Below are 14,162 nucleotides of genomic sequence, written 5' to 3'. Positions count from 1 at the left end.
GGCTATAATTAGTAAATATTTTAATAACTTGCTCTGTGTATAGTCATATACATAGCTATAATACTGAAGGACGTTAAAAACCCAAACATTGTGCTTATTGATTTACACTGAAGAAAATCCTTAACACATTGAACAGGGCTGGCCCAAGACATTTTGCTATCTGTAGTAAAGAAAAAAAATGCCATTTTTCTCCCAGTCCATGTAACTATGACGGCAGTTGAATTTTCAATAGTTTGATTCAGCATAGGCCAAAAGACCAACAAACCCTTTTTCAATCTTTGTCATAGGACTTCGTTTGACATATCAGGATTACCCCTGAGATTTCAGAGCCACAACCTAGTATATTGAGATAACCCTTAGTGATGTCACAAAAGGTGAACCCTCGTGATGTCATTACACATAATATCTTAAACATCAAAGACTTACGTATTTAGGCAATCCCTTGTTGTCCGAGTAAGATTGTCTTCCAAGTTCTGTGTCCTGTGTTGGGTATATAGGTGACTGTGGAGCCCTATTCTTGACCCACATGTTTTCCAGCAGTGAGGGCATCGGTTTCCAGGTGGAAAGTGGTCCCGGTCAGGGTTAGCTTGATGCACCTTCCTTTTGGCACATTTCTTTCTTTTACCCTCCATTCACGCCTCTTCAAATTCTACAGCACTGCTAGTCACAGCCGACTTCCAGCTAGAGCACTCAAGGGGCACAGCTTCCCAGTTCTCAGTGTCTATACCAGAGTTTTAAAGGTTGGCTTTGAGCCTATCTTTAAATCTCTTTTCCTGTCCTCCAACATTGCATTTTCCGTTTTTGAGTTTGGAGTAAAGCAACTGCTTTAGGAGACAGTGATACTACACCAGCCACTGGAGAAAATATATACAGCAGTGTCTCTTATCCAAAGGAGAAATATTCCACCCATTGTTGTTTTCACCATTATTTATATTTCATTTTTGTTCCTATATTTTCATAGTGGAATATTCATATCTAGAGTCTCATCAGATCTGGAACAGATGTTGGCATTCTACATTTTAAGATGATTGTTGGAATACATTAATACAAGTGGTATAACAACTCTGGAACTCTTTCTTGTTCCTTTAGTTTACCTAGCACAGTGGTTTCCAACTTGTGGGTCCCCGGATGTTTTGTCCTTCAACTCCCAGAAATCTTAACAGCTGGTAAACTGGCTGGGATTTCTGGGAGTTGTAAGTCAAAACATCTGGGGACCCACAGGTTGAGAACCACTGACCTAGCATTATAGTACAAAGGGACTTAGTAGCATCTGAAAAGGTTCTAGTTGTGGACTAAACCATTTTTCAACTCTATAAACACTGTGATTCACTACAGGGTGCTTGGAGTAGTACTTCCTGTTTGTCATATGCCACTCCATTGTATTGGCTAATCTAAGGAAAGGGGAGATTAATGAGTAGGTTATTTGATCATATTTTGTCTGAGACTTTCAGAAACACCATAGCTGAACTCCAACTGTCTCAGTGATTACTATAAATCAATGCTGAGTGAGAGTTATAAAAACATGATTTCAGGTACCCTTTCCATCGAGGTCTACATTTTATTACTATGTTCTCAAAAGCACAGACACAAGCTTGTTTTAGAAAAAAGATGTCACAAAACCTCTACCTCTACATGATAAATAACCACAAGTGGACTGTTCACATGCTAGAAGATTACAGCCAAAGGACCAGGACCATAAGGTAGACTGATGCAAAAGAGTTAATAATATGTCCACACAGGTGTTCTTTTCTAAACATAATTCTTCAGTGTCTGGCAGCAGCCCAGCATTTCTAGTCTAAATTTTGCTGCCAGAAGGTTAATCCTTCAGATAGGATGGGAAGCCAAAGTTCTGCCAGTTTTGTGAGATGTAGAGTATTGTTATGCAAGACATGATGTCAAATGAAGCTGGAACAACTTTAGTGCCTGTCTTAATTCTTCTATTGTCCATTGCAGACGTCTGCAGTCTCAGACTTGAGTAAGGGCCTATTGAGAAATCAATGTTTCCCCTTTCAAAAAAACACTCTCAACTAAAGTTGAAGGCTGCTATGGGATGCCTGCTAGTCTTTCTGGTACTATCCATACAGATTTTCTGATATTTAGTGTAAATGGGAATAGAAGGCCCTTAAGAAGACACACATAAGATTAAATACATATCATTCTGATGCTTGTGCATCATCTGAATTACTTCTAACTTTCTGAGAAAGTTTAGAAGGAGACTAGAGTGTTTCTTGAGTTGAGGAATTCTCATTAATAAAGAACAAAGTTTTGAAAAGTTACTTTCCTGAATTGGAAACTTCCCCTCTTTGCAAAGCTACCAGTGCAGGCTCTGGGCTGGATCTAAACCAATGCACTTAAGTGTCATTGAAATTAATGTCAAAAATGTGCCATTATTAACAGGCCCTACTGATTTAAATGGAAAGTCCAGTCTCTCTTTTTTATTATTACAATCCGCTGTATCCAACCCCATGACTTCAGACTTGTTATAATTTCCATAATTGAGTTTTCCTGCAACAAATTGATTAAACACAAAGTATTTCCATTATTTTTAAAGGCATCGGCACATGCACATCTATGTGCCTTAGATGTATCATCTTTTTCTGGGTTGATTTCTTAGTGTCAGTCCAGCAAAGTAGATTTTACTTCAACGTTATTTATTACACTTGACTCATTCTTACCTCTCTTTCCCTCCCTTTTCGAGTAGGATTTTCTCCCTTTCCTCCCCCTTTTTTTCTTTTAAGGACCTAGCTTTAGTCTTATATATAAATCAAAGTGCTTATACTTGCCATTTATTAAAAGTCAAAATCAAAAAGATTGAACATCGCTGCATATAGTTCACAAATTCTCAGGCAGGTTTTGTGAGCCATCAGAGTATTGTTGAAAAGACTTCTTGCTTACTTTCACTTGGTGAGTGGGCCAGAAGGGATTTCCAGCCTTAAAACAAATAATTTAAAATCTCAGGCAGGTGGGAAAGAGAGAGTTGAAAAGAGGTAATTCAACACCAACTTGAAATGAAATTGGGGCTGGAGTGAACAAAGGGCACATCTAAAGAAACATTTTTGTTCTCCCTGTGTTGCTTATACAGTTTAGAGTAAAACAAGTGTGATTAGACTATGGGGATAAGTGGGATGGTGTGAGGCAGCATTTTATTTTGGTAGTCTAGATTTTATGTTCTACTGCTATATTTCTCAAACTTTAAACTTCCATGGTGGGGGGTTGAACTGGATGGCCCATGCAGATAGGCCCGTAGCCAGAAAAAAGATTTGGCTTCTTACTTCCTAGGGGGATCCTTTGTTGGGAGGTGATTAGCTGGCCTGATTGTTTCTTTTCTGGAATTCCTGTTTTTGAGTATTGGTCTTTATTTACTGTTATGATTTTAGAAGGTTTTTTTTTAATACTGGTGGCCAGATTTTGAAACTGCTAGGCGATTAAATGCTAATCAAGGTGGTCAACTGAAACATTCACACCTACCTCAAACAGACAAGAGTTATTTCTCCCACCCTGGACATTCCACAAATATATAAACCCCATTTTCCTAGTTTCCAACAAACCTCACAATATCTGAGGATGCCTGCCATAGATGCAGGCAAAACGTCAGGATAAAATGTTTCTTGAACCATGCCATACAGCCCAGAAAACTCACAACAACCCAGTGATTCCGGCCATGAAAGCCTTCAACAATACACGAATATTTATTTTCCTCACTTAGGCTTAAACTTGCCCAGTACTCACTCATGTGTGTTTATACAGCATACTTGGAGAGACATTGTAACTGAGTATGTTTATGTCATTAAGGATGTTATGGAAACTTTGTTTGACTGTAAGACCTTTTGCCTTATGTATATTTCAGAAGGGAAAACCCATGAATGAGATTGGAAATGGGGTCATTTGTTGTCTCACCCAGACACCTGGTGGAACAATTTGATTCTCTGTTTAAAGGTGTGGAGCTGATCACAAGATAGCCTCACAAATTTGTGATGGACAAGCTTGTTTGTGCCTGCTGTTCAAAATCAAAGACACATTCCGTATGTCCTGTTAAAAGGAGAAGCGATACATAATATCATATACAAGATGTTAGAGAAAGTCATTATAGAAGGAGTACATGAAAACAATAATTGAGTGTCAGAAATGATACTTGAGCCAAAAAAGATGGTAGTGGCCCATGAATTACATCAATGAGCTCTGCAGACCAAACAAGTTCTGTGTGCCAATATAGACTCTGACATGGAACACTTCGTCAGGAACTTCACTGCTTTGTATTCAATTCCAACGTTGATGTGATAATCATCCATTACATCCTCTTCTGTTATGCTGTGCTTGAATCTTACTAGGCATTGATAGTGGGACATATACTCAAATCATAGAATCATAGAATTGGAAGAGAACATGGGCCATCCAGTCCAATCCTCTGCCATGCAGGAAAAGCACAATCAAAGTACACATGACAGATGGCCATCCAGCATCTGTTTAAAAGCCTCAAAGAAGGTGCTTCCATTGCACTCCGAGACAGAAACATCCACTGCTGAACAGATCTTATAGTCAGAAAGTTCTTCCTAATATTCAGGTGGAATCTCATTTTCTGTAATTTTAATCCAGAACAGTTGGTATCGCCAACAGTTATACATTCACCACTCCCTTAATTTGCTTTGTCCTCCTCACATAGCTTGTATAAACTATGCTGAGCAAGAATAGAGAAGATATATGTTCATCTGAATGTAGATGGGTATGCTTTCTCTCTGCAACAAGCATGAAGCAGAAGGCAAGGATATTTTTATTTGTAAATGTAAAACTTCAGAGTTGGGGAGTGCACTTAAAGAGAACACAATACTATAAGGGTTATGCAAAGAAAAGTGTCAAATCATATTCAAATACAGGGTTTAAAGGCTTACAAGTTACACATCTTTGCAAATATAATTGCTCCATGGATTTGTTTTCAGGGCAATATGATATTGGCAGTTTTTCTAATTATGCCCAGCACGGTATTTCCCTTTTTACACAAGTCAAATACTGGGCCAGCATTTCCATCCAGCTATCTACTACAAGCCCAAAATCATATTTCTTGACCAATTGCTGCCAACTCAGATCCCATATGTAAAATTAGGACCGTTTTGCCTAATAAATGTCAATTTATGGTGCTTTTCACAAAGAAACACCGCCAAGGTCATTTATTATGTCTGTTTTACAAGCTTAATGTGAGAAAATGTGCTGGCAAGCACTTAGAATCTTCCAAGCTCTCGTATAATTTGTATGCAGCCAGGGAGTATATTTTGTTATATGCTCATTCTTTATCTAAAACCCAGCAGTGAAAAGATTCAGATGTATATCTTGCTTGCTTTCTGCATTTCTAATTCTATCCAAGAAGTAATAACTTGGAGGAGATATACTGTGGGATAAAAATAACGAGGGTTTTTGTGGCATCATTAAGACTTATAGACTCTCCTTTCTTCCTCTTTTTTATTTTGCTACTGCTATAAAAGACTAATATGTGTATTTATGTGGAATATAGGGTTTCAACCCTCCTATTTGGTTAGACTTTGTATCTCCTGGTCATCATAGAACTGGAAAAAACCTCAAAAAAGTAGGTTGTACTGTGAAGGTAACAGGTATTCCCTAGCAGTTTGACTAATCTCTGTATGCTTTTGAGAACAATGTGTGCAGAAACTCTGCTAGGTTACCTCCACTTCCACCACTGTAGCTGGAGACCTATATATTATGATATATATTCCACTAAAATCAGAAACTTCACTTAATCATTTGTACTGTCAGTTTAATACTGGTAATATGAAATCTGTTAACTGCATTACTGATCATTTTCTTGCAGTTATCCTCTATATTAACTTGGTCATTCCCTTGTTCATTATACACCTTTCCACAAAAGGTTGATGTTAAGTTACAAATAAAATCTATGGAGATTTCTAATTCCAATTTGTGGCTTATTGCTTATTGTGGTTGCTTTTTAAACCATTTGTCACTTATCCATAGATTCTGTTGATGTGGTTGATATCACTTTTCCCATATGTCATTTTAGGGAGAACCCGGTGAAATTGGAAAAGGAGGACCACCAGGGCTTAAGGTTAGTAGAGAAAAACCAGCTTTCTTTCTTTTCTCCCTCCCTCCCTCCTCTTTCTTTTTTGTTAGTAGAGACAGTGCTGTTTTCCTTCCTCATTTGTTTCAGTGGTGTTGGTGATAATAGTTGTTGTTTCGTGCCATCAAGTGATATCCGACCTATGGTGATGTCAAAGCCAACCTGTCACAGTGTTTTCTTGGCAAGACATGTTCAGAAGAGGTTTGCTATTGTATTCCTATGAACTGAGAGAGTGTGACTGCCTATGTGGGTTTCCATGGCAGAGCAAGAATTCAAACTCTCCTACTGGTAGTACATAGCTTCTGTTAGATTTACTAGCCTTTCTGTACCTTCTCTGATTGTATCATGTTAGTGTTTCACAGCATACCTATCTGTCTCCCAGCAGAATTTTTACATCATGTTGATCAGGTTAGAGGCTTTTTATTTGCTGATCAGAAAAAAATTACCTCTGGAGAAAAATCATGTCTCATTTTTAGAATTCCATTGATCACACATTATGCTTAATTAGTTTCCACAGAGATATATTTCAGAATTGCAGAGCAATGAAATAGAATTTGAATGAAGCAGAGGAGTGAAACCTGCTCATAGGCAGAGCAGTCAGGGTCAGAGAAATGAATGGAAGCTTGCAACGCACTAGCTTGTAAAACAGTGAATAATTTACAAAACTGGAAATAAGAAGTCATTTTGTATAATTTCTGATGTTATATCAATTTCTGATAGAATCTGAAAACTTGAAGGATGTAGGGATCTGCTCACTTTTATTTATCATATCAGGAGCAAACTACAGTTTTATTTTTTTTTAAACCCACAAAGTTTGCAAACTTGGCATTCTATTAATTGTCCTTTGACCAGTAGCTGGCCACTTGGAGTGCCTCTGGTGTTGCTATAAGAAGGTCCTCCATTGTGCAAGTGGCAGGGCTCAGGTTGCATTGGAATAGGTGATCTGTGTTTTGCTCACATGTCGTGGACTCCACTTTGTAGACCCATTTCTTAAGATTGGCTCTGCATCTTGTGGTGCCAGAATGCAGTCTGTTCAACATCTTCCAAGTCACCCACTTTTCTGTGTGCCCAGGAGAGATTTTACTTACTGAAATGTATGCATTCCCACTTACAGTTTGTTTTTGGTTTTTTGAATGAAAGAACTCTATAGAAATTCTAGTAAAGGATGCATAAGTTGCATTTCAGTTTTGGGAGTTGTTGTTACAAGAAAGAAGGTGAGTAACTTGCATATATACTATAGAATTGACATTGGACAAATGGGAAACTGGCAGTAGGTATGTGGAAACAGACTTTGAAATATTTAAAACTGCATATGAAATGTTATACTGGAAAGGGGAATCCAGTATCAGCTTTGAAATCAACTGGGGAAAAAAAAGATTTCTAATAGACTTTGTGGACTGGAGTCCACGTCATCAGTTGCAACCCATGAAAGCTTATGCTAAAAATTTCTTTTTCCTGGTCAGTCTTAAATGTGGGATTATTTTATATATTTTAATGCTAAAGCAGACTAACACAGCAGTTTCGTTGAAAACTAGTAGTATGGATGGGGAAAATGCTGCCCTCAGACCCCTTTTGCAGACCTCACAGATGCCTGCCGGCCCAATGTTTTTAAGTGAAAATGCCCTGTTGGCTAAAACACCACGGAAATGTGACAGCTTGCCTTTGAACACCTCCCTAATTCATTATATCCCCCTTAAAATTCAAAAACGGACTAGACTGACTGCAGGTGGATTTCAATCAATTTTGTATGATCTTTTGATATTTTTTTTTATCCAAAAACGTGTTGGCCTGCAGTACTTCTGTATTACACTTATGCAGACTTGCACTAACCACCACTTTTGAAAGTGAGAGCTTCATGTTACTGACACATTTATGAAATTATTATTATTATTAATAATAATATTTTCAAATTATTAACTTTACTATAAATCTACACAGCTGCACAGATGTCCCTGTTTGGAAGCATTTATGACCTATCATTTTTCTGGTTTTGTCTCTATTAGGGTGATCCTGGACAGCAAGGAGAAAAGGTAAGTCCAACACCTGTTTTAAAAGCTCATATGAAGAGCTTTAAAATTAAATAAGGTTAAAATACTGCTATGAAGTTGAAAAATCATAAGCATAATCCTTTTGCTACAGGAATAAGCAGAGAAATGTCATAATCCAATGTTAAAGTTCATAATGAAGAAAAGGAAAATAATTCACCTTCAGGCTGTAATTTGTCTTATAAATCTTAATTACATTAACTTCATGCAATTAAAAAAAAGTTAAAATTCATTGTGGGACTCAAGGTCAACATTCTCCGAAGAGTTGTTTCTTCCAGATATGTCTGACTACAATTCTTAACATTTTTCAATTACTAACTGGATAAAAGATTGTGGTGATTGTACATCTGAAGGACACCAGGTTGGAGAAGATCATGACTATGATCACAAAGGCCTGGCTTTACTGGAAAAAAGGAGGAGCAACGGGGTGAATCCATTGCCCCGCACACAGCTCCCTCTCATCAATGCTTCCCCATCACATGTGGGGAGCATCACCTGAACACCGAGGCACAACAAGTGTAAAAAGGAAGCGTCATACAACATTTCCACTCCACTTGTGGGTGGGACCTACACAGGAAATCTAGCAATGTCATGGGATGGGCAGCATGCATATGTATTTTTATCTGTGTTTTGTTTATATATCTTGTTGTATGCCTTGAGCTTGGTATCCAAAGTAAGCCACCCGAGTCCCTTTGGAGAGATGGTGGCGGAGTATAAATGTTGTTGTTGTTGTTGTTGTTGTTGTTGTTGTTATTATCTGTCACTGGACTGCTGGTGAAGCCCCCTGTGACTCTTTAAAAACTCCATATGATGAAGTCACATAACTAATGATGTGATGTATCTTTTATGGGCCCATGGTTTCAATAAGGCATCAACTTTGGTGTCTTTTTTTTTACTTTCTCAATCTATTTTAAGAATAACATTGGAAAAAATCACTAGCTGTTGGAATGTAGTGGGGTATCACTCTCCATTATAATGGATGTATGAATATAAAGAACCTGAACACCTATTCATTTATTTATGCTAAATAGCAGGTGGTAATATTACACATTTTATTTTTGGAATTGGTATCTAGTAAGGGAAAATGGGGAGTTTTATCAAGTGAAAGGTGAGATCGGGAGGCAGAGTAGTATAGTGGTTTAAGTGACAGACCCAGACCTCTGATATGAATCCTTACTCAGCCATTAAAATGAACTGGGTGATCTGGGCAAGTCATCTTCTTTTAGCCCAAGAGAACAGCAAAGTCAAACCTCATCTGAACAAATTTTACTAAGAAAAGCTTGGGATAAAAATTTATTTAGAGAGTTCTTGCCATTGTTTTTATTTGAGGCTAAGACTACCCTATGGCCAACCAGTAAGTTCCTATAACTGAGTGGACATTTGAACCTTAGATTTACAGAATCCTAGGCCAATACTCAAACCATTACAACATGCTTGATTAGAACTATAAAAAAAGCTGTAAAATAAATATACATACTTCATAGGATGCTGCTAGTGAATGAAAAAGCACTCTAAATGTTTGTTACTCATTTTAATTTGTAGGGTGATGCTGGAGATAGTGGACCCAAAGGTGATGCAGGAGAAAAGGTATGCTTTGTACTGAATTCTGTTGTTGTTGTTGTTGTTGTTGTTGTTTGACTCCAAGTCATATCCAACTTATGCCAACGTTAAGGTAAATGTATCATGAAGCTTTCTAGACAAGATTTATTCAGAGGGGTTTGCCTTAGCCTTCCTTTGAGTCTGAGAGAATTTGAGTTTCTCAAGGGCGGCCAATGGGTTTCCATGGCTGGGTGGGGATCCTGGTCTCCAGAGTCATAGTTCAACTGATACTTTTGTACTACTACCCTGATCTATCTATCTATCTATCTATCTATCTATCTATCTCCACATTCATAGAGAAATAAGAAACCGGAAATTAGAGTAAACTACTAACTATGAAATTGAATTGTCCTGAATCCTGAAAGTATCCAGAGTGGCTTGGAGTTATTCAAAATATTTAATCAACTGCATGGCAGCATATATATTGCTGTCATGACAACATAGTCTCCAGTATTTGTTTGTTAGAATAAAAGGAGATAATGATGTGTATTTTCAACCCCCGCAAACACCCAAATCCCTTGTGTGACATTAGAAAAGAACTCCAACCTATAAATAAATTATAAATAAATATAATACCATTGTTTTTCACAGCTGCTCCTCTGCACATCAATAAGCTTCTTTATTTCTGTGTTCGATAATAGCAGAGCAATTTACCGTATGTGTTGTTCTCAGCTCCAAGGCTATAGCTAATTTGAGATTTGCACTCAAATGAATGCTGTGGATACGTTGTGCTTTTTCAATCTCTCTCTTTGATTATATAAAGTTCCTTTTCATTAACTGGATATTTTAAAAAAGTCTTTGTGGTGTTTACAGAACAAGGTTTGAGAGCATTCTATTTGCAAGAAATGCTAGATACACTGCTAATGAATTTGTGCTCCACTAGTGAGAATAACCCTTTTTCTTTTCCTATTCAGTGAACACAACATCCCTATCATTAAATCTCATTACATTTATATTGTCAAGTTAAATTTCATGATAAGCAAAAAAAATCACAACAGATTTTAATCTAGGGTACATAGATGATAATGGGAGTTGTGCAAACTGAACTTCATTCATGTAGAGATAAGTTTTTGACCCAGAAATCCACATTCTTACCATGAGGAATGTTCTTATTTAAGGAAATGTTTGTTATATTAGATATCAAATCTCATTCTGGAACAGATAAAAATACATGAATATAGTCATAGTTGTTTTCTGTAATTGTTAGGTCTTCTGTTCCTTCTCACATATGATTATTATTTCTGAAAAATTTTATTTTATTATGTAGGGTGACCCTGGATCTTCTGCTGCAGGAATTAAGGTAAAAGTGATAAATAATTTGCATTAGAATCAGTACTAAGTAATATTTAAACTGCATATTATTATTTTTCTGTACCTTGAAATTTATCTTCAAACCTGATTTTCTGATTATGTATTTGTTCACTTTTTTCTAGGGAGAACCTGGAGAATCAGGGCGACCAGGACAAAAGGTAAGACTTCAAAGTAATGAATGCAGATGCCAATAGGAATTTTGAAAATGAATGACTAATGCTGTAAAATATTTCCTTTTAAAACTTAATAAAACAATTAAATTTTATGGAACTGCTATGAGTGTCTATATTGGAAGAAAGGCAGGATAAAAAGTAAGTAAGCAAATAAATATCTGACAATCTGGTTACTTCTAAAAGAGACCTACCTTAGGCTGGGAAAGGTTGAATGGAATTGTTGACTCTTTTGTTTTTGAGCAGCAGTAAATAATCCATAGCCATGAATTTTTGATGAGCTGATAGAGTAATGCCTGATGCCCCAGTAATAAAATAATTCAGTGTAAAGTGCACAATCACTAGGACCTTTCCCAGCACAAGCTCCCTTCCAATAATAATTAAAAAGAAAAAAAATTAGCATCTTGTGCTTTTATTGAGTGCCTTATGGAATGTGTTTACCAGTTCTGTTTAATCTCTTCTGAATTCATGGGTTAAAGGTCCATAGGATTTGAAAAGAAACAAAATGTTGCTCAAATAATATTGAAGATATTTTTTAAATGTTGTCAAGAAATTGAATCATTTTCCTTAATAATGCTATTCTTTCTTGTTTTATCTAGACTGTTAGAGTTCCGCTGTGCAAAAAATGTAGCATGCATTTTTTTTCCCATCAATAGTTTGAGTGGTGCTCAGCACTTTCAAAACTTCATTGCAGACGAAACTCCAGACATAGAGAAAACTGTCACAGACTGAGCTCCTGGTATATCTCTGCCTCAGAGCAATTAAAATCTCCACTTCAGACTTCTGAATAGCAAAGAGTCAAGACTATCAATTAGCATTAACTGATGGCTTTGTGATGGTATCCAACATATCCCAAGACTCGCTCTGACTGCCTGACACCACCAAATCCATTTCTTTTATGATGTACCATAAATGATGTATGAACTGAAAGCAAAAGTAAATTTATGTACCGTGCCACTAGCTTCTTCATTTTCAGTGTGCTCAATCATAGATATATAACTTGGAAATTGAGAGGCTCAATAGATGTTGTTGGGCAAAAAATCTTGCACATAGTTCATACACTGATATTCTGCAGTGTCTGACCCATTTCTTTCTGGGGTGCTTGACTTGGTCTTTTTATGGCCAGCTGAAAACATTTTTTTCTGCCTGAAGTGGTAACCAAACAAGTCCCCTATAGTCAACAGAAGCTGTGAAATAGCAGGGTTTTCTGGACTGACTCCATGAACTTTAAATTGGATCAAAATCTCTTTTCCTAAGTTTTCACTTCAGTCATTTCCCCCCATTTGTAACAACTGTGAATAGGATTCCCCCCGCCCCCCAAGACCTTCTCTCATCTTCAGAGTGAGAAGGACAAATCTCAGGGCATGAACATTGCCTTATGTACATTTTCTGCAGAAGTAGACTTGTTATTTTCTTGCTTAAATGGCATCCACAGTTCAACTGTGACCAATGCTTAATTTATAATGCAGAACTGATTACCAGGTTTATGTTTTAAATGGACAATCACTTTGAGTTTACCATATGTGTATTTTTGATCTAAATCCCCATATAGCTATTTTACTGGGTCTGGAACCTAGTTTAATATTCTTTTGTGATGTTATGTCATTTCATTTATAGGGTGAACCTGGACTACCTGGACTACCAGGATTGCCTGGAATTAAGGTAACTATAGATATACTGCTGTAAAATCAAATGAGAATAGTGTTATAAACTAATGAAACTGTAAATTTTAAAATACCCTTAATTTCTTTTCCTTTTAAAAGTAAGATTGTCACACACTACACTATCCATACATGAATGAATAGTTGGATGGATGTGAAGTCATTCCTTAAAAATATTGCAAACACTTTCATTTGTGTAGCATAAAGCAAGCTTGTGAAAAGGTTGTTAAAATTGTCAACATTCAAAATATTCAGTGGACCAGACTGGATATTTTGCTGAATTCTAAAAATTTGACCTTCAATCTTCATTTCACTCTGGGCATTTCTTTTTCTTAATTGAAAAGAAATAGATAAAACTCAGAATATAGTATGCACGAAGAACAATCCAACATAAATGACATAATCTAATGGGTAGAGTATAAATGTAATTCATACTATTAAAGAAAAAAATATTAGCTGGTTTACTAGCTTTAGATATGTTTAAAGCATTTGATAGTGTACCTTGGCCCACTTTCAAAATTATCTTGGAGAAATTTGGATTCAGAGAAAGATTTTAGAGGTTTAATTGACAAGCTGTATTAAAAAAACTTATGCATCAGTAATTGTGAACAATGGACTAAGGGGGTGAAATAAGCAGAATACAAGGTACAAGACAGGGATGCCCCCTTTCCCCAATTTTGTTTGCTATAGGGCTGGAAATATTTGCTAACATAATTAGGGAAGAGGTTAATACTAAAGGAATAGGAACTAAGCAAAAATATAGAATAAATTTATTTGCAGATGATACTCTTCTAATGATTAAAAACCCAATACCATAATTGTCATAATTTAACAGACTTTGGAAGAATAACAAGGTTACAAGTTAACTGGAACAAGTCAGAAATGTTATTATTCAACTATCAGGAAGAAGAGGGGAAAATTAAAGCAGGAGGGAAAAATAAAAATTGGAGAAACAATTAAATATCTAGGAATAAACATATCAAAAGAACTAGAGAATTTAGAGATAAACAATCTTACTAAATTAAGAAAAGAAATAAACATGAAACTATTCAATTAAAATGAAGATATAACCTAAATTAAATTTCTTATTCAGAATGTTACCTATCTTGATCTGAATGTTACATTCAGATCAAGAATGTAAAAGATGGAAAAATATACTTTTTTTATTGTATTGGAAATAAAAAAGCCAGAATAAATAAAAGCAATATTCTATCCTCACAAGAAATGAATTAATTAATTTCCAACCTATTAATGGCAGCGAGACTGATAGCTGCAAAAAATGGAATGATAAAAG

General features: G+C 36.2%; 1 protein-coding gene across 1 annotated transcript in view; it reads left to right on the top strand.

Annotated features, from left to right (window-relative positions):
* COL25A1 (collagen type XXV alpha 1 chain) overlaps positions 1-14,162 on the top strand; it is a 362,960-nt gene that overhangs the window by 275,711 nt on the left and 73,087 nt on the right. The window contains exons 13-18 of the mRNA XM_060779107.2: positions 6,026-6,070; positions 8,086-8,112; positions 9,670-9,714; positions 10,994-11,026; positions 11,160-11,195; positions 12,825-12,869. Coding sequence (XP_060635090.2) covers positions 6,026-6,070; positions 8,086-8,112; positions 9,670-9,714; positions 10,994-11,026; positions 11,160-11,195; positions 12,825-12,869 — 231 coding nt within the window. The remainder of the gene's footprint in view (positions 1-6,025; positions 6,071-8,085; positions 8,113-9,669; positions 9,715-10,993; positions 11,027-11,159; positions 11,196-12,824; positions 12,870-14,162) is intronic.

Source organism: Anolis sagrei, chromosome 5, assembly GCF_037176765.1.
Source record: "Anolis sagrei isolate rAnoSag1 chromosome 5, rAnoSag1.mat, whole genome shotgun sequence".
Taxonomy (NCBI): Eukaryota; Metazoa; Chordata; class Lepidosauria; order Squamata; family Dactyloidae; genus Anolis; species Anolis sagrei.
The sequence above is the reverse complement of the archived record's forward strand: the minus strand, read 5'-3'. Positions and strand labels throughout refer to the sequence as shown.